Source organism: Hordeum vulgare, chromosome 5H (genome assembly GCF_904849725.1).
Source record: "Hordeum vulgare subsp. vulgare chromosome 5H, MorexV3_pseudomolecules_assembly, whole genome shotgun sequence".
NCBI classification, from domain to species: Eukaryota; Viridiplantae; Streptophyta; class Magnoliopsida; order Poales; family Poaceae; genus Hordeum; species Hordeum vulgare.
In genome coordinates, this window is record NC_058522.1 from 110,785,642 (window position 1) to 110,812,944 (window position 27,303).

Sequence of the window (27,303 nt, forward strand, 5' to 3'; positions counted from 1 at the left end):
CGTGTTTACCTGTTAAATAGCCATATTACTTTGTCTTCTCCTTTGTGTCTGCCTGCAGATTCCAGCTTAGTCCAATGCACGAGCACTCTTATTATTGTTCACATCGTTCGGTCGTGCAAGTGAAAGGCAACAATGACGATATATGATGAAGTGACTGAGCCTGGAAAAGCTGGTATGAACTCGATCTATTTTGTTTTTGTAAATATGACTAGCTCATCATGCCTGATTCAGCTTTGTTGTGAGAGAAACATGTTTGCAATAACAACTTAGAGATCATAGTTGCTGATGCCATGCTTACTTAGCAAGGAGCTTATAATGGTTTATCTTGGATGCCCACATGAATTTTGAGATGACTATGATGTAGTGTGATAGGATGATATCCTCCTTTGAATGTTTCAAGTGGCTTCACTTGGCGCATGTTCACACATGTAGTTGAAACAAAATCAACATAGCCTCTACGATATTCATGTTCATGGTGATTTATGTCCTACTCATGCTTGCACTCAATGTTGGTTAATCTCATTGCATTTTGATGACTGTTGTCGCTCTCTAGTTGGTCGCTTCCCAGTCTTATGCTAGCCTTCACTTGTACTAAGCGGGAATACTGCTTGTGCATCCACTTCCATAAACCCAAAGTTGTTCCATATGAGTCCACCATACCTACCTATATGTGGTATCTACCTGCCGTTCCAAGTAAATTTGCATGTGCCACTCTCTAAATCTTCAAGAAATAATCTATTTTGCATGCCCGAACCGCTCATGTGGTGATAGGGGGCTATCAGTATTTTCCATGCTAGGCGTGTTATCCTCGATATGTGTTTATTCACTATCATTCACGAGAAAGGGGCGGTAATTGGAATTCCGAGTTCCATGCTCAAATCGAAAAGATAATTGCAAACAAAACTCCCGCAGGATTGATATTGGTATGGACGGCACCCGAGGATTCGGCTAGTCATGGTGTGTGATTGATTGGTGGTGGGGGAGTCAAAACTTTACTTTTCTGTTTGGGAACCGCCTATAACATGTGTAGCGTGGAAGATGATGAGAACTCTTAGTCATTGCATTGACAATGAAAGCATGCCACCCAAAATTATTGTCTCTGTTTGAAAAGCTTCAGCTCTGGCACCTCTGCAAATCAATGCTTCCCTCTGCGAAGGGCCTGTCTATTTATGTTCCTGTTGAGTCGTCCTCCTCTTACAAAAGCACCAATTAGAGAGCACCTCTGTCATTTTTATTCTTTGCTTTTAACTATGTTGAGTATGACTATGACTGGATCTTCTTTGCCATGAATTACAATGTTTAGTCAGCCCTTGGTCTTTGAAGGTGCTCTGCATTTATGTTTTGCGGTCTCAGAAAGAGCTATCGAGATACCATCTATTCGTACTGCTTCATGATTGTTTTGATTGAAGTGTTGACGTTTGAGACTTATTATTATTTGCTCGCTAGTTGATTATGCCATTGATATGAGTTTACCGTAAGACCTTGATGTCATTTGCTTATGTGGTTTGCTTGTGATCTTGCTAAAATTCTGGTTATGAGTTAGACATAGTTGCAACAACAAGATCAAACAGAGTTCGTCAAAGTTTTTCTTTTGTCTCTTTCAGTTTGTCAACTAAATTGCTTAAGGACAAGCAAGGCTTTAAGCTTGGGGGAGTTGATACGCCTCCGTCGTATCTACTTTTCCGAACTCTTTTGCCCTTGTTTTGGACTCTAATTTGCATAATTTGAATGGAACTAACCCGGACTAATGATGTTTTCAGCAGAATTGCCATGGTGTTGTTTTTGTGTAGAAATAAAAGTTTTCGGAATGACCTGAAAATTTACGGAGAATTTTTCTGGAATTAATGAAAAATACCTACACAGACATCCACCGGAGGAGGTGAGCCAATGGGCCACAAGCCCAGGAGGTGCGGCCACCCCCCTGGCCGCGCCTACCAGGCTTGTGGGGACCACGTTGCTCCACCGCCTCCAATCTCAGCTCTATTTAGTCCGTCTCGCCCGGAAAAAATCAAGGAGAAGGATTCATCGCGTTTTACGACCCGCCACCTCCTGTTCTTCATCTGGAGGACAGATCTGGAGTCCGTTCTGGGCTCCGGAGAGGGGAAATTGTCGCCATCGTCATCATCAACCTTCCTTCATCGCCAATTCCATGATGCTCTTCACCGTTCGTGAGTAATCACATCGTAGGCTTGCTGGACGGTGATGGGTTGGATGAGATCTATCATGTAACTGAGTTAGTTTTGACGGGGATTGATCCCTATTTTCCACTATGTTCTCAGATTGAAGTTGCTACTACTTTGCCATGCTTAGTGCTTGTCACTAGGGCCCGAGTGCCATGATTTCATATGTGAACCTATTATGTTGTCGCCAATATATGTGTGTTTTAGATCCTATCTTGCAAGTTGTAGTCACCTACTATGTGTTATGACCTGGCAACCCCGGAGTGACAATAGCCGGAACCACTCTCGGAGATGACCATAGTATGAGGAGTTCATGTATTCACCAAGTTTTAATGCGTTGGTACGGTTCTTTATTAAAAGGAGAACCTTAATATCCCGTAGTTTCCATTAGGACCCCGCTGCCACGGGAGGGATGGACAATAGATGTCATGCAAGTTCTTCCCTAAGCACGTATGATTACATACAGAATACATGCCTACATTAGATTGACGAACTGGAGCTAGTTACTTATGTCTCCGTGTTATAACTGTTACATGATGAATCACATCCGGCATAATCATCCATCACCGATCCAATGCCTACGAGTCTTTTACTACTGGTCCTTGCTACGTTACTTTGCTGCTGCTACTGTTACTCTGTTGCTACTACTGTTACTCTGTTGCTACTGCTGCTATCACCCTACCTTGCTACTGATACTTTGATGCAGACACTAAATCTTTCAGGTGTGGTTGAATTGACAACTCAACTGCTAATACCTGAGAATATTCTTTCGCTTCCCCTTGAGTCGTATCAATAAATTTGGGTTGAATACTCTACCCTCAAAAACTGTTGCGATCCCCTATACTTGTGGGTTATCACTCTGTGAAGCATCACCCTTTCCTCTTCAAGGGAAAAACCAATGCAAGCTCAAGAGGTAGGAGTATGACACACTCAAGGCATTTCTCAAGGAGAAAGGTTTCAAGCCTGGCTCACTCGATCCTACTCTTCTCAATAAATCATATGAAGGTGAACTGTTTGTATGTCAAATCTATCTTGATGACATTATCTTCGGCTATACTAACAACCGATATAGTGATGAGTTCAAAGGGCTTGAAGTTTGATCTCATTGGTTATTCAGATTCATATTTTGCTGGTGATAGAGTTGATCGCAAGTCTACATGAGGTACATGTCAATTTTTGGGTCGATCTCTTGTATGTTGGTCTTCGAAGAAGCAAAACTACGTCTCACTCTCCACTGCTAAAGCCGAATACATTGCTGTTGGCGCCTGCTGTACACAACTTCTATGGATCAAGCAAACTCTCAAGGACTATGGCATCAACGATAAGAAAGTACCACTCTACTACAATAATGAGAGTGCTAAAAAGATTGCCTACAACACTCGGAGACAAAGTACATTCACACACGACATCATTCTCTTCGCGATCTTGTGTTGAAGGGAGACATCATCATCAAACCTTTGAAGTGAGAGGAGCAATTGGTTGATATCTTCACGAAGCCTTTGGATGAGAGGAGTATCAGTTATCAATCCGGCATATCTCGTAGTAGTGGCCCTAAGCTAGGCCTCTTGGAGCGATGGTAGCATGGACACATGATTTACATAGGTTCGGGCTCCCTCGAACAGATAATACCCTACGTCCTGCTTTCGATTATATTGATATGGGGATAGTACATAGTACATTTATCTACCATGAGATTGTTGTAATGAATATGAGATCATCTATTGACTAGCCTGGCTTTGGTTTATATAATTTAACAGAGGCCTAGGGTCTAGAGAGTCCTTGTCTTGTGCGCCAAGTCTTGTGGAATCTCCCTTGTATGCATCGTGTGCTATCCGAAGAGGACCATTAGTGAACTATCGTGGGGGTCCTCGGCCCGACCTACCGGGAGACGACGTGGTGTGTACTAACTAGTCCAGGACTCCGTTAGTAGCCCCCTAAACCAGTTTTCAAATAGGGGACGCTCCTCAGTTCTTCCGAACAATTCTTCGTCTTCGACCGTCGGTCTTTGAAAGGCGGTTCAATAGATCTTCCCATCTCCGATCTTGAGGATTGCCGACCTATATCCGAAGAGTTTACATGTCGGGTATCCGAGGAGTTCGCACATCGAGCGTCCGAGGAGTTCAAGCGTCGAGCGTCTGAGGAGTTCAAGCGTCGAGCCTTCGAGGAGCCCTTTTTATTTCTTGGGCTTTATAAATGCCTTGTTTATTTTTACACCACATTTCAGGTCTCAATGTTTTCCCCATGCAGTGGTGTCCTCTTGCATCTGAGCTTCACTGATGGACTGCATCTGAGGTGTCATTTTTGGCAGCCAAGCTCTAACTCTGGTCGACACCTGAGGGATCATAGATTACCTTGATCTTGAAAAAGTTCAAGGAGTTCAGTTGATCTTAATGCTGGAAACGTCATCTACGGAACCAGCCACTCACATTCATGCTTTATGCTAGACTGATTCCGAGATCATCAAGGAGTGAATATCTGATTTTTGTAACATCCTTTATGGAACCACCTCGGCCTTCGCTAGGTTTTGCAGAGTTTTTTTCCGATCTGGGCAATTTATGCAATATCGAGATGTATAGCCAGTAGCCCCCGAGTCACTGTTCGGGAGGTAACACGAGATCAGGGGATCAATGTACCCCTTTAATTGAGAAGAGAAAATCCCAATTAAATGTTGGGTACTCTAATGATTCTATGTATTCAAGTACTTTACATCATTAACGCTCAGATCTGTTTTGTACAAACTTTGTTGACCGACCATCAGCTTCAACCTCCTCGGCCAATAGCCGGGGAATGTTTTCGTACTTTATAAATCCTTTATGGGGGCAAAATTTTATGGAAAACAAGGCAATCTGGTCATACATTTTAATAAACAAAGGTACACGGAGAGATATGTTATATTAGTTTTGAACATAAGAAACATGTTGTGGGAAAATAGTTCATTTATAAGTTCTTTTCTCCAGGCTATCATGTTGACTATGAGCATGAAATCTCACATTCGATCAATGTGGGAGGAAAGTATGGAGGATTTAGTTTGGGGGGAAAGTTTCTGAAAATTTTCACTTCCATCGTTGCCGACCAATTATGTTCTTAGGAGAGCTAGCTTTCGGCTTCACCCATCCGTGGTCCGAACACGGAGGACCCGGTAGTAACAATCATAGAGGCGCTCCCTTTACCCCCTAGATGAACAATCGGGAATGTAGGAGTAAGCACAAGAGCAAGGCAAACTATCTTGGCAAAAATCTAAAGTCAAACTGACGCATATTTATGGCTTTATAATGATGATTATGGAAGGCAGCGCTCATGTATTGAATAAAAACGTTGATGATATCTTGGGATCTCCAGGACTCCTGATGTGACCATGCCGAGGTGCCTCAAGGATCCCTTGGTATCGTTTACTTTGACTCCATTGCGACTACTTATAATCTGAAAGTGGCCCATCACCAACTTCTACCCCTTTGTAGATGCTACGCAGGGTGTTTCCATACTATCAAGACAACCCTTAGCCGACGTCTTTGTGCCCGGAGGCTGTTGAGTTATTGGAAACAAGGAAATCAGATATTCGGGATTTATAACTTTACTTTGTCATGGGAGCTTATGTTTGGGGGCAAATTAATAGCCTTCGGTATATGTCGAATCCTCAGATCATTTGAGGTCGAACCACCAACAACTTGGCCTTCTTAAGAAAGAGAGGCCCTTCATTTTACTCGGATAACCTTGATGAACTATATTTGGTGTAACACCACGTTTAGTTTGCTAACTGATGTATGCATGTTGTGATAGTCAAATTTCGGCTTTCTCCAAGTGAGACACTTAATCGAAGTGGTTCTCCCTTTACCTCCTTGGCCGAACTAAGCGGAAACGTAAGGGGTAAGCACAGGAGATGAGCAATCCAGCTATTAACTAAAGACACAACTTGAAATCAATGCATATAAGTGCAAAATACTGAGGATGTTTTGCTGGGGACTTCATGGAGTACTTTGGCTTTTGGTGGGTTCGGCTCTAGTCGCAGCCCCCTGTTAAAATAGCCCATGCTTTTAAGGCATTTGGCGTTGTATTGCGATAGTTATGCTTGGAAAAACCAAAACAATTATGTAAAAAATCTATGTCTAAATAGAATCAAGTTTTTTGGTGCAAATACGAATTTGGTCTTAAAAAATATGAGCTTCCGTTGTGCTTTGTCATGACTCATCCGATCTCTAGACTTCAAGCGGGTCAGCCTTCGGCTTCAACCTCCCTTCCCAAAGGCGAAGTGCTTTTGAGGCCAGTTTAGCAAACTAAACTTGAGCGGCTCTAGAGAGAAATCAGGTTGTCTCACTATTTGACCACAGTCTTGAGTCAAAAAAGGAGTAGCAGAGAAAGACTTTGCAACGACTAGGAAGAGAACACTTTAAAATAAGGCACATAAAAGTTTGTGATCCCTAGTTAACTTGAGGAGAGGAAGTTGTTTTTAATAAACTACATTTTTAACAAACAATAGTTTTGTTTTAAAATATAATGCCTGGTTGAACCAAGCAAAAAATTGAAAAATTGAAAAAAATTGAGCATGAAAGCAACTTAGCTGATTAATGTGTTCGGTGATGATGATGTGGTCCGAGTTTGCGGGGGGTCGAGGTCCTGCCCCCCAAGCCGGTCCCGAGGTGCCCGAGCGAAGAGCTCGGCTTGAAGAAGTAACAACACAATGCTACCGAAGTGGCAGTGAAGCCCCCTTCCAGCACGTGATGCGCCATTTCGACAATATAACTTTGGCTGACGAAGGCGAGCCGACAACTTGAGCACGCCGAGGTGACCGCGTGACGCAGCCGAAGTTGATTACCTACACTCATGAAGTAGGACAAGCTAAATAATACTAAGAAAATAAATAAATATTATTTATAGAATTATTTATGTGAAATAAATTATTTAGAAGAGATGTGGCTTGGCGCGATGCCGATATTGACACACACGGTCAGCACAACGAGGTATAAAATCTGAATTTGATGGGTCATCGGAATTTGTGCTAGGGTGACAACAGAAATTGGTCCATGGAGGTGGGGCAACGACGTCGGTACACCAGGGTGACAATGATATACGGTCTAAATCCTTTATCTGCATATCTAAAACAATGCAAGCTAGAGATAATAATAATATTTTTTACGTAATATTACACAGAGTATGAATAATAAAACAAACATGGCCTCCGTGTAGCATAAGTAGAATCAAGAACACTGTGATGTCGATGCAGATAAGAGTCCGTTGGTTCAGCATAAATATCTTGGTTGATGTCATGTAGCTTGACAACTCGTGCCTGCTACCGTGGGGCGAAAGATACTGTGACGGATCACAACAACGAAGCTGGTTGCCCGAGGTGTCAGATTAAAATTGTGTCGACCGACGCGGGAGAGTTCGCAGCGATCTCAGGTTAATAAACACAAGCAAAGGATGAGAGGCATAGTTTATCCATAATATCTCGTAATGTGTGTTGCAACCTAGCATTTAATTAACCTAAATAATAACGCCCACATGTGCGACACGAGGCAACATGGTCCACACGCTTCTATAATCATTCATCTTGCCACATCAAACATATGACATCAGCGAAACCTTTTTGGACTTTTAGATTTAAAAATGTTTAATCTCTTAAATAAAAAACCCAATTAAAAATCCATTTTCACCATTAAATCCGTCTCGGCGAGATCTTTAAAACTAGATACCATATTGATATGTTTCGATGACATTTTTTGGGGGCTACAAGTTGCCACATGTTTACACTAAAGTTGCCATAGGGTTTACAATAATGTTGCCACGACATGTTTCATCTTGTTTTTTCTTCTAGATTTAAAGCTACCATTGTATTTGAACTACTTTTCATGGTCTTTTTTATTAATTTGTCGTGACAAATTTTAGTAATTAACCATGACAAATTTAATTCATGAATCATGGAAACTTTTGGTAATTCATCATGTCAAATTGAGTCTATAGATCATGGTAATTTTAGTATTTTGAACATGAAAAACATTTTTTGTATGAATCATGGCAAATTTTAGTGCATGTATCATGGAAAATTTAAGTAATTCATCATGGAAGTTTAAGTTTATTGTTAATGGCAAATTTGAGTCAATGACCATGCATTTTTAAAATAACTAGCGACATATTTATTTTTTACTTATGAACCATGTCAAAATTATTTCATGGATCATGGAAAAATTTAGTAATTCATCATAGCAAGTTTAGTTTGTCAATTTCCTTTTTTATAACATGTAAAAGTTTATTTTCAACATAGAAGAAAAAGTAGTTAAAATATATCATGGCAACTTCAGCGTAATCATGATGGCAATTTTTGTGCAATAGAAATGGCAACTTTTAACCCCAAAAATGTCGTCAAAACATATCAATACGAGATCTAATTCCAAGATCTTGTTGCGGCGGATTTAATGGTGAAAACGGTTTTCCAATTGAATTTTTTATTTAAGAGATAAAACATTTTACGAACTAAAAAGGCAAAAGATTCTTGTTGACATCATCAGTTTCGTCACTTGTGCATGCATGCGGTGATGTATCACAACCTCTCATCATTGAGAGTGTGGGCTCTTGTTACTCCTATCACACATGTGGGCGTTATCGCGACCCTTAATTGATGCATTAGTACTCGTCTACGCTTGCATCAACATAAATTAATGGCCTGACATCGACAACCTTGATAATTCAGAAAAATAAAGGAGAAAAAGGAAAGAATATCCCTGATGTGTGCTCTCATCGATCCGAGTTCCTCCCATCACACTACTTAACTACTCGGCACGGTCTCCTCGGCTGGATCGCCCATCGGCTGTATTGCAAAGTCCGAACAGTGGGCACCGCCGTCGTTGAACTTTTTTTGATCCGATCATACTACAAACAACATAGCACGATATGGCAGCAACGGTTCTGCAAAAGAAATAATTTATGTGGAATAGACCTAATTGAAAAAGCATCACTTGATTATCCCATCGAACCGTGACGATCACCCAACAGGCTCTCAATGAAAACACCAATATCGGTTATCAATCTGGCATGTCTTGTAGTAGGGGACCTAAGCTAGACGTCTTGGAGCGATGGTAACATGGAAACATGATTTTACCCAGGTTCGGGCTCCCTCGAGGATATAATACCCTGCATCCTACTTTTGATTATATTGATATGGGGATAGTACATAGTACACGTATCTACCACGAGATTGTTGTAATGAATGTGAGATCATCTATTGACTAGCCTAGCCTCAGTTTATATAACGTACTACATGCCTAGGGTTTAGAAGAGTTCTTGTCTTGTGCGCCAAGTGTTGTGGAATCTCCCTTGAATGCATCATGTGCTGCCCGAAGTGGTCCATTAGCAAACCGCTAGCCTTAACATACAAACCATACCTTCCACATGATGATGTGCTTTCTCGTCCTAGCTACTCCCGTTGCTAATTTTTTGCTCTCCGAAAAGTCTTGATTTATTTATGTGAACCAAGGAATGGGACTTCATCGGGTATAACATCAACATGGTTTTGATCATGTAGAAACCTCACAACAAATCGTACTGCACGAGATTTATCTAATTTCACATTGAAATGAGAATCCGAGTAGAATTGAGTCTCGAGTCTTAGCCCACGGTAGCAGCCACCCATGGTTAGGAATTGCTTTGCCGTTTCCCAACCCTGAAACAAATAAATCTCCTCAAGCGTATTCTTCCCGAAGCACCTTTTCCTTGTTTCACCCTTTCTCTTCTAATGTTGAAGCAGCACTCTTTTTTGCATAGTTATGCTCGAACACGTAGGGCTCTTCCTTTGAACCAAACATCATTGCAATTATCTTCCAGTGCCTATCCAATATTTCTTGTTGATATTTAGCTTGCCCAATATCTTCATCATCATCACTCATCGTGCCAACTGCCCACTAGGAGCACTGCCAACCTCCTATGCAAAATTACAAATAAACATATGTAAGTTGCTGTCACTCGGTTGTTATATCATTCCCCGCTGTACAAATTATTCACTATACTTGGCTCGCGTCATCAACATAAGATTCGTCGAGATCGTTCTGCTCATTGTCAACATCAACGTCTACGTGTAGACCTTTAAAAGTAAGACATGTAAGTTCTGAGTTGCTCGTTAAAAAAACTATCAACAAATGCGTCACTTTACATTAGCACTCTCGGCTTCGGCCTCACAGATATGGGTGTCTTCGGGAGGTAGTTTTCATATGACGCCCAAGATTAATTCTAACTAGTAGATTAATAGCCAGCATATCCGATTTCATGCTCCATCCAAACACCTTCAAATGGAGTCCCGGATCAATCTAAACACCGCACAACAATATCAGTGACATATTCCATTCAAATGCAAAATCGATGATGTCCTATGAGGAACATAATAATATGTCCAAAAGCAAATTTTATGGTAGCAACCACTGTTAAGATTATTTTTTCGGCACCATATCAATGTGCGCAAAGGGACCACCAAATGGTTAAGTTATATAAACAAGGAAGTGGTTTTTTTGGCACCATTACAATATGCACAAAAAATAGGGGTGCCAAGATCAAACCTTCTGTTGATTAAGTTCCAACGTAGGTCGGGGGTCGATTGTTGGAAATAAGAGCAATTTACCATAGGATTTTATTAAAAGAAAAGCTAGGATAAACATGACCATCATAATAAAGGTGAAAGAAGACAATGCAAAATAGAGATGAGACGACAAAAGACATGTGCACATATGATCTAGAAAACAACATATGTGTAACCGTTCTATATACACATGGTATCATATGGAGTGATGAGCAGAAACGGAACATATCTAGAAGTGAAACTATAGTAAGAAGTTGCGGTAGGAACTCAAAGAAAAAGAACAGGAGTACGTACTAAGTTGCAGCAACAGTAGGGTTGGTGTTGGCGTTGGCCATGTTACCGAAGAGGTGGTCGACGTCGGGGAAGTAGTCGTCGTCCGGGAAGAGATTGTCGGTGTCCGTGATGGATGCCAGTAGTCGCGCTGAGCGCTTCCCAAAAACCTTATTGCCCTTCTCCCGTACAGGACTCAAAGAGACGGAGTTTCGGAGGCCTACTGTCTCGACCTACGGTGCACGCAGCAATACGGGATGGGAAAGAACGTAGCAACAACACAGAGAAAGGAACCGGTGGGGAGAGCAAGTTCTGATGCGTCTTCTCTGGAGCGGAGCGACCTCTCTTTTATAGACGCAAGAGAAGGAGGAGATAGGCCAGCGACGAGAGCCGAAGAGATCGAGGGAGACGAAACGAACAGACAGCAGCCGAAGAGTGCAGCGTTCGCTTTCAATATCCAGTGCAGCAAAAAACGTTCAGCTTCTCCGAGTGACCTTTCGTATAACAGTCATGCGTGGCAAAAACTTAGTTCGGCTCAGCTCATTCCCGCAACCCGCCGCGCGGCGCGACGAGACGGGTGGCGGCGGAGGAGGAGGAGCGCGTGTGTATGTCTCTCTTGTTCTCAAGCTCATACATGTGTGGAAACATCCTCCCTTAGAAGGAGATCCAACTCCCACTAAACTAGCAATGTGGGACTAAACAGTTCCACCTCTTGCCTTGCACAAATGGGCTGCGTGGGCCCCTAGGATTTATTAGGAATTTTTTGAAATTATATATTGGGCTGGCCAAAAATTCCAACAATCCCCCACCAGATCCGAGAGGCACACAAAATTTGCCTTTGGTTTCAAAACACTGTTTTATATACCGATACTACAGTGGAGACTGTTAAGTTGGACTTCCACCTAGAATTCTATGCTACACAAGTAGGCAACTTTAACCGTGGACTAGGCCTTGAACTGCAAGTTTTCTGCAAATCTAGATTCACACTGAGCCTTGATCTATACTAGGCTAGCGTGGGACTTCCCCCGGGTGGAGCTTATGCGTCATACTCTGAGACCTTTCATGAGTTTACTAGAGAGCACCCTACTCTCATAGATAGCGACGTTAACAATCGGACTCATATAGGTATGGTCTTCAAAATATGTTCTGCAGGACAACATCCCTTCTTCAATAAGCCACTTAGAACATATTAAGATGTATATCAACCTGCCATGCAGTTTAAGAAAGTATTGCATCTTCATAGAGTGGTATTATCTATACCTAATAATAAAGAGGCTATTGCTTCCGTCGGAAAACCCACCACGTTATTTTTATAAAAAAACCTGTAATTTTGTTATTCAACCCGCGTTCCATCATTATTTTAATAAATCAAAATGATTATAAAAAGATTAAAAGCGTGTGGTTTTTTTCTCCCGTTGCAACGCACGGGCCCTTTTGCTAGTCAATGATAAGGATACTTTCCTCTCAGTTGATCAATAGCTTGTCTTCCACATCTAATTCACGGGATCTCCGATCACAAAGAATAGGTTACCACTATGAACAACTCAAATTGTGGGTCTCATACCCATCTCCCTCGATGCATTATCTATCACATTACGTGATAGACCCTTAGTAAAAGGATCTACCAGATTTTTGGATGTTTGGATATAATCCAATGCAATAACTCCGGAGTTTCTCATTTTCCTGACAGATTTTAACCTTCTCTGAACATGTCTTGAGGATTTCATGTTATCCTTTGAGCTGCTCACTTTTGTGATCACAGTTTGATTGTCGCAGTTCATAAGGATACCCAGTACAGGTTTCTCGACAACTGGCAAGTCACTCAAGAGCCAGCGAAGTCAATCTGCTTCGACCGTAGCTATATCTAGTGCTGTGAGTTCTGCTTCCATTGTTGACCTTGTTAAGATCGTTTGCTTGCAAGACTTCCAAGAAACAACGACACCTCCATGAGTGAATACATATCCGCTTGTGGCATTTATCTCATCAGCATGAGAGATCTAGTTTGAATCACTATACCCTTCAAGCACCTTTGGGTGTCCAGTATAGTGAATTCCATAATTTGCAGTGCCTTTTAAATAACGCAAAACTCTCTCTAGAGCTTTCCAGTGCACATCTCCTGGTTTTGAGACAAACCAACTCAGTTTGCTAGCAGCAAAAGAGATGTCAGGTCTTGTAGCACTGGCTAAGTACATAAGCGAGCCAATAATCTGAGAATATTTCAATTGGTCTCTAGCAATTTTTCGATTCTTTCGAAGCAGCACGCTCGCATCATATGGTGTGGGAGAGGACTTGCAGTCACTATACCCAAAGCGACACAAGATCTTTTCCACATAGTGAGATTGAAGCAACATAATCCCACCATCTTTGTTTCTCAACAACTTGATGTTCAGAATGACATCAGCCACTCCTAAATCCTTCATCTCAAAATAGTGATATAGGAAATCCTTGACCTCTTTAATAACATTCAGATTTGTTTCGAAAATCAGTATGTCATCAACATACAAGCAAAGGATAACTCCCTCGCTCCCACCATGGCGATAGTACACACATTTATCAACTTCGTTTACAACAAAGCTTGCAGTTGTTAGAGTTCTTTCAAACTTCTCATGCGACTGCTTGGGTGCTTGCTTAAGTCCATATAAAGACTTCAGCAACTTGCATACTTTTCCTTCCTGACCATCTACTACAAACCCATCTGGGTGTTCCATGTAAATTTCCTCATCCAACTCTCCATTTAGGAAACCCGTCTTAACATCCACTTGATGAACGAGAATACCATTGAGGCGGCTAGTGAAAGTAGTACTTGAATAATTTACCATAGGATTTTATTAAAAAAAAGCTAGGACAAACATGACCATCATAATAAAGATGAAAGAAGACATGCAAAATAGAGATGAGACGACAAAAGACATGTGCACATATGATCTAGAAAAGAACATATGTGTAACTGTTCTATATACACAAGGTATCATATGGAGTGATGAGCAGAAACAGAACATATCTAGAAGTGAAACTATAGTAAGAAGTTGCGGTAGGAACTCCAAGAAAAAGAACATGAGTACGTACTGAGTTGCAACAGCAATAGGGTTGGTGTTGGCGTTGACCATGTTCCCGAAGAGGTGGTCGACATCAGGGAAGTTGTCGTCGTCCGGGAAGAGATCGTCGGTGTCCATGATGGAAGCCAGTAGTTGCGCTGAGCGCTCCCCAAATACCTTATCGCCCTTCTCCCGTACAGGACTCAAAGATACGGAGTTTCGGAGGTCTATTGTCCCGACCTATGGTGCACATTGATAACCCACAAGTGTAGAGGATCTCAACAGTTTTCGAGGGTAGAGTATTCAACCCAAATTTATTGACTCAACTCAAGGGGAGGCGAAAGAATATTCTCAAGTATTAGGAGCTGAGTTGTCAATTCAACCACACCTGAAAGATTAGTGTCTGCAGGCAAAGTATCAGTAGCAAAGTGGTATGATAGCAACGGTGCCAGAAACAGGTGTGTTGACGACAGACTATTCCTAACTTGTTGTATCAATGGCGCCAGTAAATAGTCTTGCAGCAGGTAACAGCAAAGTAACAAGTAACAACAGTAGTGACAGCAGCAGCAAGGAACAGCAGTAGTGACAAAGTAACATAGCAAGGACCAGTAGTAAAAGACTCGTAGGCATTGGATCGGTGATGGATGATTATGCCGGATGTGATTCATAATGTAACAGCTATAACACGGAGAGATAAGTAACTAGCTCCCGTTCGTCAATCTAATGTAGGCATGTATTCCGTATGTAGTCATACATGCTTAGGAAAAAGAACTTGCATGACATCTATTGTCCATCCCTCCCGTGGCAGCAGGTTCCTAATGGAAACTACAGGATATTAAGGTTATCCTTTTAATAAAGAACCGGACCAACGCATTAACACTTGGTGAATACATGAACTCCTCATACTATGGTCATCTCCGGGAGTGGTTCCGGCTATTGTCACTCCGGGGTTGCCGGTTCATAACACATAGTAGGTGACTACAAGTTGCAAGATAGGATCTAAAACACACATATATTGGCGACAACATAATAGGTTCAGATCTGAAATCATGACACTCGGGCCCTAGTGACAAGCATTAAGCATGGCAAAGTAGTAGCAACATCAATCTCAGAACATAGTGGATACTAGGGATCAATCCCCGTCAAAACTAACTCGATTACATGATAGATCTCATCCAACTCATCACCGTCCAGCAAGCCTACGATGAGATTACTCACGAACGGTGAAGAGCATCATGGAATTGGCGATGGAGGAAGGTTGATGATGACGATGGCCACGATTTCCCCTCTATGGAGCCCAGAACGGACTCCAGATATGCCCTCCAGATGAAGAACAGGAGGTGGCGGCGCCTCCGTATCGTAAAACGCGATGAATCCTTCTCTCTGATTTTTTTTCCGGGCGAAACGGAATATATGGACCTGAGTTTGGAGGCGGTGGAGTCCTGTGGGCCCCACAAGACTGGTTGGTGCGGCCTTGGGGGTGGCCGCGCCGTCTGGGCTTGTGGCCCACTTGCTCACCCCCTCCGGTGGATCTTTGCGCAGGTATTTTTCATTAATTCCAGAAAAATTCTTCGTAAATTTTCAGGTCATTCCGAGAACTTTTATTTCCGCACAAAAACAACACCATGACAATTCTGCTGAAAACAGCGTTAGTCCGGGTTAGTTCCATTCAAATCATGCAAATTAGAGTCCAAAACAAGGGCAAAAGAGTTCGGAAAAGTAGATACCGCGGAAACGTATCACACGTCGCAAGACGGGATGGGGAAGAACGTAGCAACATCATAGAGAAAGGAACCGGTGGAGAGAGGAAGTTCTGATGCGTCTTCTCTAGAGAGGAGCGACCTCTCTTTTATAGACACAAGAGAAGGAGGCGAGAGGCTAGCGACGGAGACGAAACGAACAGACAACAACCGAAGAGTTCAGCTTCTCCGAGTGACCTTTCGTATACCAGTCGTGCGTGGCAAAAATTTAGTTCGGCTCATTCCCGCAACCCGCGGCGCGTCGTGACGAGGCGCGGCGGGCGATGGAGGAGGAGGAGCACAGGTGTATGTCTCTCTTGTTCTCAAGCTCATACATGTGTGGAAACATCCTCCCTTATAAGGAGATCCCACTCTCACTAAACTAGCAATGTGGGACTAAACATTTTCACCTCTTGCCTTGCACAAATGGGCTGCGTGGGCCTCTAGGATTTATTAGGAATTTTCTGAAATTATATATTGGGCTGGCCAAAAATTCCAGCATCGACGTCTTCCTCGTCTTGGTCGACGATTTGGAAGAGCGCGAAAGTGCATCACATGACGTCTTGCGGGCAGGTGCACCAAAGACGGTGTGCTTGGCACCTCCAATGACGGGTAGGGCGACGACGAAAGTGTCGCGTGAGAGCAGGGTTGCTGGATGGCGCCACGTGCGACGACGCAGATGAGCCCAACGACGACGTGAACTCGAGTGGGGTCGACGCTGGGGGCCGCGACGACTCATGTTGGCCGCTGGTTAAAGTCGTGATGACGACTATGGATTGGATTCGCCCGGAGATTTTGTTTTTTTTCTTGCAAGGGATCGATACATCGTTAAACCGAACATATGCTCGTTAAGGACGGAGGAGCCGGTAAGGCAAGGTTGGGCGGCCGCCTCACCTTGATTTTCTACAAGGCGTACATTGAGGTATATGTCTTGTTCGACTGGATGGTTTTCTTTGAACTAGTCATGGTTTAGCTGGGAAAATAAGATAAACACAACGAGGCCCTCTGTATGAACTCATGCTGCTGGGTTGTTGGCCATCAATTTAGCACTTAAGCTCAGGTGGCCGCGAACTCAATCATGCACCTCAGTCACGCACGATAGGGTATTTGATTTTTGCAAGCACATGTCCCACTTAAAAAATATGAGTGCATTCCCTATAAAAGCTGAATGCATTAGTTATAAGTCACGTCAAGCTCTATCGTTGTCTCACACCCCAATAAAACTTAGTCTTTCGGTCCGTCGCTATTACTTATAGTGACATCAACTTTTTATGTCAGATTTGCCCTACTATTTTTTGTCCTCTACCAGCTTGTACGTATGGCGTCTATGTATCGACGGTCCATCACACATATGAAAATGGTTACATGATCGATATTGCCCTTTATACGTTTGGCTTGTCTCGCCATTTAATTTGAATTGACTCGTAAGAAAGAAGTGCATTTATCACAAAACCAAACTGCTTAAATATTTATCTCCATCAATGCTCGAAGCAACTTACACACGAAATGCGATCTTAAAACAGGGATTAAACACTCATATATACCTTAATAATTTATACTAAAGCTTACCAATTGATTTTTCTCGCGAAGTCGATCAGGAGGCAAACAACACAGGCTACTTGGTCATATTACTTTATTTATTTATGCGACAAATAATTTCGAACGAAGGGAAAGTTGATTTATTTCTGATGTTTCTCGTTTTGGTTTAATTAGGCGTACTCGGCAGGGTGGGCGACCAGGTATGCCTCGACCATCTTGAGCAGGTCGAGGTACCCGGCGGCGAGCGCCGCCTGGTCCTCCGCCGACAGTGCCCCGCCGCCGTCCAGCCTCTCGTACTCTACCCTGAGCTTCGCCACGCAAGCACCATCCCCGGCCGCCTCGAGCTTCATCTCGACCGCCTGCGACTTGAGCTGGCCACTTACCTTGTCGCCCTCCAGCACCTCTGTCTTGAACACCCTGGCCGCGTTGTCGCGCGCCACCACGCGGCTCTTCATCACGTCCGAGCCTGACAGCTCCGCCGCCGCCGGGCTGAGCGTCATGGTGAAGACGCTGCCGGGTCCGCCGTCGCCCTCGACGTCCACGGCGTCGATGAATCCTGCGCAGGCCTTGGGCAGGGCGGCCGTGTCCTCGCCGGAGTAGACCACCTTCCACAGCCGCTCTGTCGACACCGCCAGGGCGCACTGCTCGGTGATGACACAGCCGACGACCATCTTGTTCTTGTCCGTCGGTCACTGACTCACTGCACACTAGCGCTGCTGGCAAGTTCTAGTGAAGAGTGAAAACCGGTGATGAGTGAGAGCAAGCAAGGGGCTGATTTATATAGAGTAGGTGCAAAAGAAAAATTCAGAGCAAGGCAAGAGATCCATAAAATAGTAATTGATGAACTTGGACCGGAGATCACATGGTTGGACTTTTGGAGTGTTCAGGCTGCTATTTCTTTGTGCAGCTGTTCAATCTTCTGCCCATGTGTTCGTGCTGTTGACTGCTCGGTCTATTCTAGAAGGGCTGAAATTCCAAATAGGGAAAATTATCTAAGCCCGTACGTGTCTGTGTCTGTGTTTTATTTTTTATTGTAAAGTAAAGATGAGATGACAGTAATATTGGGGTTTTATTTGCACACTGGTAGACTATGAAAACAAAATTGTTATTTGGAATCGGTTGTATAAGGTGTATTATTTTTTCAAAAAGGCAAACTTCTCTAACTTTAACCAAGTTTATAGATGAAAATATCAATGTTTAGAATACTAAATCATTATCACTAGATTAACCATGAAATATATTTTTATATTTTGTATTTATAGTATTGTAAATGTTTATATATTTTACTATAAAGTTGGTCAAACATAGATATCTTTTGACTTTCTGAAAAACTAATACACCTTATATTAAAAAACGGAGGGAGTATTTGACACTTCAAACTTCTCTCTATCTATCAAAATCTTATGCATCATTAACAAAAAAATTAATGCATATGGCTCTGTGAAAAGTCAACTTTGTAATTGCTGGAAGTTCAAAATAAAACTATTTTCCTGAGTGTAGAGTATATTCATGTGGGTTGTACCTTATAATCAATCCAGTATTGCACTCTCCTACAGTATTATGACCAAAAGTTTCCTGGATAGTGCTATCAAAGTTACCATTTTCAAAAAATTTCATGACACGTCGATCGTAAAAGCATCTATAAATTGACCGGACAGAAAAAAAGGAAACAATAATTTAACCGAATCACTCGTATCCATCTCAAATATATAAAGTATATGAGGGCTTGTGGACGTGTCAGTTCGCCACATAGGAGTAGAACATGACCCCATTCCGCAGCAATTTTCCTTTTCTTTATTTCTTTTCTTGATCTCTCTTCGTCTTCACAAATCACGTGCAAGTGGTCGGACAAATGAGTAACAACTGACAAATATGGTTGTGCGGGCGGATAAACAGAGACACGTCCGATTATTAACCGGGCGCGTTCGCGCGCGTTTAGGGGATATATTTGCTATTTCGACTGTAGATGCTTAACCCATGTCTACTATTCACATTGCCTGATCTTGATGATCCTTCTAGAGTAAATAGCAAAAACTCTGCGTCCAGAAAGCTACTGCATGCTAGAGCTACGAAAAACTACCTGTTTTTTAATTTCTTGAAGTGCTATCATAATTTTGATTTGCTGATTCAAAAAAAATTAGTGTCCAAGTGCTTAACTTTTAAGCGTTGGGCTATCTGTCAGGTTTGCCATGACATAAAAGTCAAACTGTTAACTTTGACTATTAAGTTTTCTCTTCTAATGTTGAAGCAATACTCTTTTGCATAGTTATGGTAGAACACATAGGGGTCTTCCTTTGAACCAAACATCATTGCTATTATCTTCCAATGCCTCTTGCTGATATTCAGCTTGCCCAATATCTTCATCATCATCACTCATCGTGCCAACTGCCCGCTAGGAGCACCGCCAACCTCCTATGCAAAATTAGAAATAAAGAGATGTAAGTTGTGGTCACTCGGTTGTTATATCATTCCCTGCCGTACAAATTATTCACTATACTTGGCTCGCGTTATCAACATAGGATTCGTAGAGATCGTTTTTCTCATTGTCAACATCAACGTCTACGTGTAGAGCTTTAAAAGTAAGACATGTAAGTTCCGAGTTGCTTGTTAAAAAACTATCAACAAATGCGTCACTTACATTAGCATTCTTGGCTTCGGCCTCACTGATATAGGTGTCCTCGGGAGGTAGGTTTTCATATGACATCCAAGGTTAATTCTAACTAGTAGATTCATAGCCAGCATATCCGATTTCATGCTCCATCCAAACACCTTCAAATGGAGTCCCGGATCAATCTAAACACCGCACAACATTATCAGTGACATATTCCATTCAAATGCAAAATTGATGATGTCCTATGACGAACAAAATAATATGTCCGAAAGCAAATTTTATGGTAGCAATCACTGTTAAGATGATTTTTTCGGCACCATATCAATGTTCACAAAGGGACCACCAAATGGTTAAGTTATATAAACAAACTAGTGGTTTTTTTGGCACCATTACAATATGCACAAAAAACAGGGGTGCTAAGATCAAACCTTATGTTGATTAAGTTCCAACGTAGGCCGGGGGCCGACGTCGTCCTCGTCTTGGTCGACAATTTGAAAGAGCGCGAAAGTGCATCACACGACGTCTTGTGGGGAGGTGCACCAAAGACGGTGTGCTAGGCACCTCCAATTACGGGTAGGGTGACGACGATAGTGCCATGTGAGAGCAGGGTTGCTGGATGGCGCCACGTGCGACGACGTAGATGAGCCCAACGACGATGTGGAACTCGAGCGGGGTCGACGCTGGGGGCGGCGACAACTCATGATGGCCGCTGGTCAAAGTCGTGATGACGACTATGGATCGGGTTGGGCCAACGTCTTTTTCTTGCGAGGGGACGGTACATAGTTTAGCCGAATGTATGTTTATTAGGGGGCGGAGAAGATCGGTAGGGCAAGGTTGGGTGACTGCCTCACCTTGATTTTCTAAAAAAAGTGTTCTTGTCCGACTGGATGGTTGTCTTCGAGCTAGTCGTGATCTAGCTGGGAAAATAAGACAAACGGACAAGCAACCACGGCAGTGTGTATGAACTCCCGCTGTTAGGATGTTTGCCATCAATTTAGCACTTAAGCTCAAGAGACCGTGAACTCAGTCATGCACCTCAGTCACACACTATTGTGGGCATTCGGTTTTTGCAAGTGTATGTTCCAGTGCATCGACTCAGAAAATATGAGTCTACTCCCTATAAAAGCTGAATGCATTAGTTATAAGTCACGTCGAGCTCTATCGTTGTCCGACATCTCAACAAACCTTAGTCTTTCGATCCGCCATTGTTACTTGTAGTGGCAACAACGTTTTATGCTATAGTTTGCCCTACCTCAGTTTTTTTCCGTCCTGTGACAGCTTGTACGTATGGCGTATATATATTGACGGTCCATCACACATATGAAAATGTTATATGATCAATATTGCCCTATGTCTGGGGTTGTCTCGTCATTTAATTTGAATTGACTGATAAGAAAGAAATGCATTTGTCACAAAACCAAAATGCTCGAATATTTATCTTTGTTGATACTTGAAGTAACTTACACACGAAATGCGAGCTTAAAACAGGGATAAAACACTCAATACATACCTCAAACAATTCATACTAAAGATTACCAATTGATTTTTCTCGCGAAGTCGATCACGAGGCAATAAACACCGGGCTACTTGCTCATATGATTTTATCAAAACAAAGATATGTACTCACCTTAATAGTAGATTTATTGATTCTTTCTTGAAAAATTCTATCAAGAAGCGCCGCATCGTCGACATCCTGTGCGGCGGCTCTCTTCGTCATGCATGCATGCATGCATGCTACGATGTCATCGGATTCGTTTTAAATGACTGGAATTAAAAAAAAAATCTCTTAAACCGTTAATTCGATCGATGATCCGTTTTCGTGGTTGATTTGTTTCGATGAAATCTTTAAAACTAGATTCCATGTCGATATGTTTCGATAACTTTTTTTCGCTCGCACTTACCACATTTATTGCACTTACTTGTCATATTAGTAAGTACTTACTTGTCTGATAAAAAATAACTTAATCGTCAAATTTTTAGAAATTATGTATGAATATGACATCTCGACATAATCAAAATGACAAGCACAAATAACTTTTTTTAGACGATTACGCGCAAAAATATATGACAACTCAACATATTAAAAACCGGTAACCACAAAAAATATTTTTTGATCATTACTTCTAAATATGACAACTCGGCATAATTAAACTAACAAGCACACAAAATAGTTTCCTCGCAAAGTTGTATGTAAATATGACAAGTTAGCATATTTAAATTGACAAACACAACTTATAACATGCTTTTATATCATGTATAATGAAAACTGTACAAGACTGTACGAAACAACATCAAAAAGTGTTAATTAAGTTATTTTTTCAGGCAAGTAAGTGGTTAATAATATGACAAGTGGGTCAAATAATGTGGCAAGTATGAACGTAAAAAAATAGTTGACGGAACATGTCAACATGGGATCTAGTTTTGAAGAACTCGTCGCGAGAAAGGTAATGATGAAAGCGGATCATGGATTGAATTAACGATCTTGTAGATAAAAAAATATGAATTTTCAACATCAAAGGAAATCTTGATGACATCATTGCATGCATGTAGAAGTTTTCATTATACATGATGATATCATTGCATGCATACATGTATGCATGAGAAAGATACTCAACTCACACTAATTTTGCATTAGATGAGTGATTAATAGGGTGTTAATTTTTGTATTGGAACATGATTAATTGAGCCGCCACACTGCAAGACGCGGGTGCGGCGCCGCTGTCTAGTGTTGTCCTTCTTTCTTATAGGGGAAGATTGATTAATTTTTTATGTTTCTCGCGTTGTTTTAATTAGGCGTATTCGGCAGGGTGGGTGACCAGGTATGCCTCGACCATCTTGAGCAGGTCGAGGTACCCGGCGGCGATAGCCACCTGGTCCTCCGCCGACAGCGCCCCGCCGCCGTCGAGCCTCTCGTACTCCACCCTGAGCTTCGCCACACAAGCACCGTCCCCGGCCGGCTCGAGCTTCATCTCGACCACCTGCGACTTGAGCTGGCCGCTCACCTTGCCGCCCTCCAGCATCTCCGTCTTGATCACCCTGGCCGCGTTGTCGCGCGCCACCACGCGGCTCCTCATCACGCCCGAGCCTGATAGCTCCGCCACCGCCGGGCTGAGCGTCATGGTGGAGACGCTGTCGGGCCCGTCGTCGCCCTCAACCTCCACGGCGTCGATGAACCCCGCGCAGGCCTAAGTTTCTTCTTGAATTCCCATTTGCATCATATAGGTTTGCACCCATAAGGACAATCAATGATGTCCCAAGTTTCATTTGCCAAGATGGAATCCATCTCACTACGGACTGCTTCCTTCTAGTAGTCAGCATCTTTAGACGCATAGGCCTCTGAAATAGAGCTGGGAGTGTCATCTATGAGATACACTAGAAAATCATCACCAAAGGACTTTGCAGTCCTTTGTCTCTTGCTCCTGGTAGGAACTTCATTGTTCTCCTCCACAATATTTTCAAACTGTTCCATCGAAATGATAGGTTCATGAATTGTAACTAATTCATGATTCGATGAATTAAGCATATCCTGATTAGGTGAGGTAGCTATATCTTTCATGGGAAAGATATCTTCGAAACAAGTCGCATCATTCGACTCCATGATTGTACCGACATGCATGTCAGATACATCAGATTTTAAAACCAAGAATCAATATCCAATGCTATGAAAAGCATATCCCAGGAATACACAATCCACAGTTTTTGGTCCTAGCTTGTGCTTCTTTGGGATTGGCACATTGACTTTCGTCAAACAACCCCAGGTTCGTAGATAAGAGAGTTTTAACCTTTTCTTTTCCCATTCCTCGAATGGAGAAATCTGTTTATTCTTAGTGGGAACTCGGTTTAGGACATGACATTTAGTCAATATAGCCTCCCCCCACCATGTCTTGGAGAGACCCTGTCACATCCCTGGTATTCCCTGTTAGGGTTTAACAACTTGTGCTCATATCTTCTTTCATTGCATTCAAGAAAGGAAAAGAAATTGAAAGCAAAGTAAAGAAAACCAAAGCAAAACCCTAGCCACTCCTTATTCAAAAGAATTCCAACAAGTGCCAAATCAATGAACCCAAAATGGCCTTCATAAAAGTTCAATATTTCTGATAAATGTTGAAAAGAAAATATCAGAGATGAAACTTATTTTCAAACTATCTTTGGCATTTTAAATTTAAGTTAAAAGGTACTGAAATCAATTATATATTTGATTCCAAATAATTCAAAGTTTCCAAAAATGTTGAAAACTTTATGAGTGGTTGGAAATATTCCAACAAACACTTTGGTATATCTCAAACTATTTTTAGGAATAGTTTGGAGCCAAAAACAAATGAAACAATATCAGAAAGAAAAACAGAAACAGAAAAGAAAAGAAAATTAAAATAGCTCTATCTAGCGCTTACCTGGCCCAGGCCCAGCTGCTCCCTGTCGTCTTCCTCCTGCCAGTCGGAGCAGTAGGTGGCCGCCAGATTTCCCCGGCGCGCCCACGCAGCTGCGTGCTCGTCTGCTTCGCCCTGATGCGCTGGATCGAAGGGGATAAGCTCCCCGAGGCCTCCCCAAGCTCATCCCCTCCCCATTCGCCCTGCTCTCTTCTCTCTCTCTCACGGCCGCCATGACCGAAGCTTGAGCTCGAGCTCGCCATTGCTCCTGCCCCTCTCCCTCTCACCTGAGCCGCGCAACAGCTTCGGTGTGATCCCCTGAAGCTCTCCAGCTAGTCGCGCGACGCCGAGAAGCTCTGAAACGCCGTGAAGCCATCGTCTTCTTCCTCGGGTCACCGGAGCTCGCCGCCGTTGTTCTCCCTCCTCAGGTCATCCCCGATCCCACTCTCGACGCCTCTGTACTCCCCGTGAGCTCAGGGTTCTTTCCCCTAAGTTTTCCCCTTCGACCCCGAGCTCTAGGCCCCGATTCCACCGGAGCCCGACGAGATCCGCCGCGGGACCTCGTCGTTGGTAGCCCTCCGGTGATCGGCTAGTCATTCTGAGGCCATCAATGGCTTCAGTGCGTCGCGTAGGTGCTCTAGGAGCTAAGCCCCAATCGTTTTGCCTTCGGTTTCGTCGATCCCGACATAGCCCGAGCTTCGGCCGCCGCCAAGCTCGTCGCCGGCATCATCTCCGGCCATCTTAGCCTTGAGTCTTTGCAGAAATGGAACCGCGGTTGTGCGCTGGTTCGTTTGGTGCCCTCCGCCGTGCATTTGGTCGTCGGAGATGCAATCCCGAGCCCCTCCGATGTTCTGGTGGTCGCCTGAGGCTCACCGCCGGCGAGATCAACCTCGCCGACGGTGGATCTGACCCCCCCCCCCCGAGCCTATGACAGGTGGGGCCAGCCCCTAGCTAAATAAGTTTAGTAAAAATTAAAAATACCTTATTTAATTAACCTAAACAGACACTGACAGGTGGGTCCTACTCTGTTAATTAACTAATTAAGTTAAATTTAAACTAAAACCAGGCCAGAGTCACTAACCAGTGGGTCCCACTGGTCAGGTTTGACTTTCAACGGCCAGTTGTACCTGCTGATGTCATGCTGATGCAATAAAGACTTTTCTGTTTAAAAATAATTCCAGAATAAGTTCAAAACTTTGGAAATTCATAGAAAATTGAATATAACTCCAAATTTGACAAATAATATATGTAAATGGATCAGAAAAAATCAAGGAATCCAATGGTGCTATTTTCATGCATGAAAAAAAAAGTTATGAAACAGCATCAGGTCACATCAATTAAAAGAATATGATAAATTATAATTCAAATGATATTTGAATTATGATTTCAAATCAAGATCACCCCAAAGGGTTCTGCTAGTCATCTTAAGCCATGCTACATTGCATTTCATGCATCATTTTGTTGCATATGTTTGATATGGATTGATTGTTGTTATTCCGGTAGGCTCCGCCCCTCCGGATACGTCTAATTATCCGACTGACGGTTATCACCCCTCTGCTGAGCAACAAGGCAAGCAACCATTTTGATCATCCCGAGAAATCCCATGTTCTCGCTCCTGCTCTTATTTATTGCATTAGGATCAAATGCTTTATCTGCTTTTGCCACATTAGTTGAACCCACTTCCTTTGCATGACCTGTCCTTGTCGCAGTAAATAGTTGAACCTTGCAACCTAGCATACCTGGTAGATGCTTGAGCCATGATGTGCCTTATCCTGCTATGCCTATTGTGCTTAGAGTTGTGTATGGTCTTTCATCTGGGTGATGAATAGGATCGTTAGAATGTGTTCAGTTGGTAAAGGTCGTGTGTTGAACCTGATTTGGTAAAGGTACCGGTGAAAGGCTATGTAGGAGTACATGGCGGGTTGTTTCATTGGAACCGTCCTTAGGAACTGAGTTCCGTGTATGTAATCCAAGACTAGATACTACCACACGTTGGGATACTTAATTGACCCTCTCAACTTATTAATCGCTTAGTATTCGGTCCAGGAGTTGCAAGTAGTTTCTCGTGTTTATAGTCATGCTGGAGGCCGTGCCTAGCGCTGACCTTAGAGGTGGGCTATGATGCGGTAGGCAGTGGCACGGTGTACCAAGTGGCACCCGGATGGTGGGCTTTGGAACCCTGCGCACATCTTTTGGGGCCGTGGCGGAAACCTCGGCCGGACTTCCGTGCGGGTTACCCTCAGATAGGCGATAGACCTGGACTAAGTATTAGCGTGGTTAACAGTCGTGGCCGACTCCCTCGCTGGGCTTCCGCTTGAAGGTTGCCGAGGTGCATGACATGCACATGGCGATAAGTGGCGAGAGCGTGTGTGAAGAAGTACACCCGTGCAGGGTTATGATCTATTCGAATAGTTGCGTCCGCGGATATGGACTGCTTGGAAACATATGTTGTTCATAGATAACTATAATGGCTACTCATAAAATTTTCAAGATAAGCGTGAGTGTCGTGGACGGCATTTCCGTAGGGAGACAGGATGATTCCACGATAGAGTATTGTCGTGGTGTTAGTGGACTCGTGTGCGAGAAACTTAGTTGTAAAAACTATTTAAAAATGCAAGTTGTCTAGCCAAGAGTCAAATGCTGGCTTTTCGCATGAAACCGCACAACTCCTTGTTGATACATTGCATGAGTAGATAGATTATCCCAAAGTCTTGCTGAGTACTTTTGTACTCACGTTTGCTTAATAATTGTTGCACAGGTTGTTAATGACCGCAATGGAGGGTTCTACCTAGACATCGACGACAACGAGTAGCTGGTATCCCAGCTACGATCTGGCCCTAGGATGGGTCTGTAGATAGTCATGCCATGTGCCTTTGTCTTTCCATCTGTCTGTACTCAGAATTTTTTTAAATCTTCCGCTGGTTGTAAGAGTTGTCTGTATGAATTATGATGATGGGTCGTGAGGCCCCTATCTGTGTAATATTATGTGTGAGGCTCTTTCGAGC

The 27,303-nt window shown here is 42.9% G+C and overlaps 2 protein-coding genes across 2 annotated transcripts; both read right to left on the minus strand.

Annotated features, from left to right (window-relative positions):
* Positions 1-17,221: 17,221 nt before the first annotated feature.
* Positions 17,222-18,171, minus strand: LOC123395990 (major pollen allergen Cor a 1 isoforms 5, 6, 11 and 16-like). Its single transcript, XM_045091013.1, has one exon. The coding sequence runs from the start codon at positions 17,989-17,991 to the stop codon at positions 17,491-17,493; it is 501 nt and encodes a 166-aa protein (XP_044946948.1). The 5' UTR covers positions 17,992-18,171; the 3' UTR covers positions 17,222-17,490.
* Positions 18,172-22,720: 4,549 nt separating this feature from the next.
* On the minus strand, positions 22,721-23,543 carry LOC123396390. Its single transcript, XM_045091337.1, has 2 exons — positions 23,538-23,543; positions 22,721-23,116 (listed from the first exon to the last, which is right to left on the minus strand). The coding sequence occupies exons 1-2, from the start codon at positions 23,541-23,543 to the stop codon at positions 22,721-22,723; spliced, it is 402 nt and encodes a 133-aa protein (XP_044947272.1).
* Positions 23,544-27,303: the final 3,760 nt, after the last annotated feature.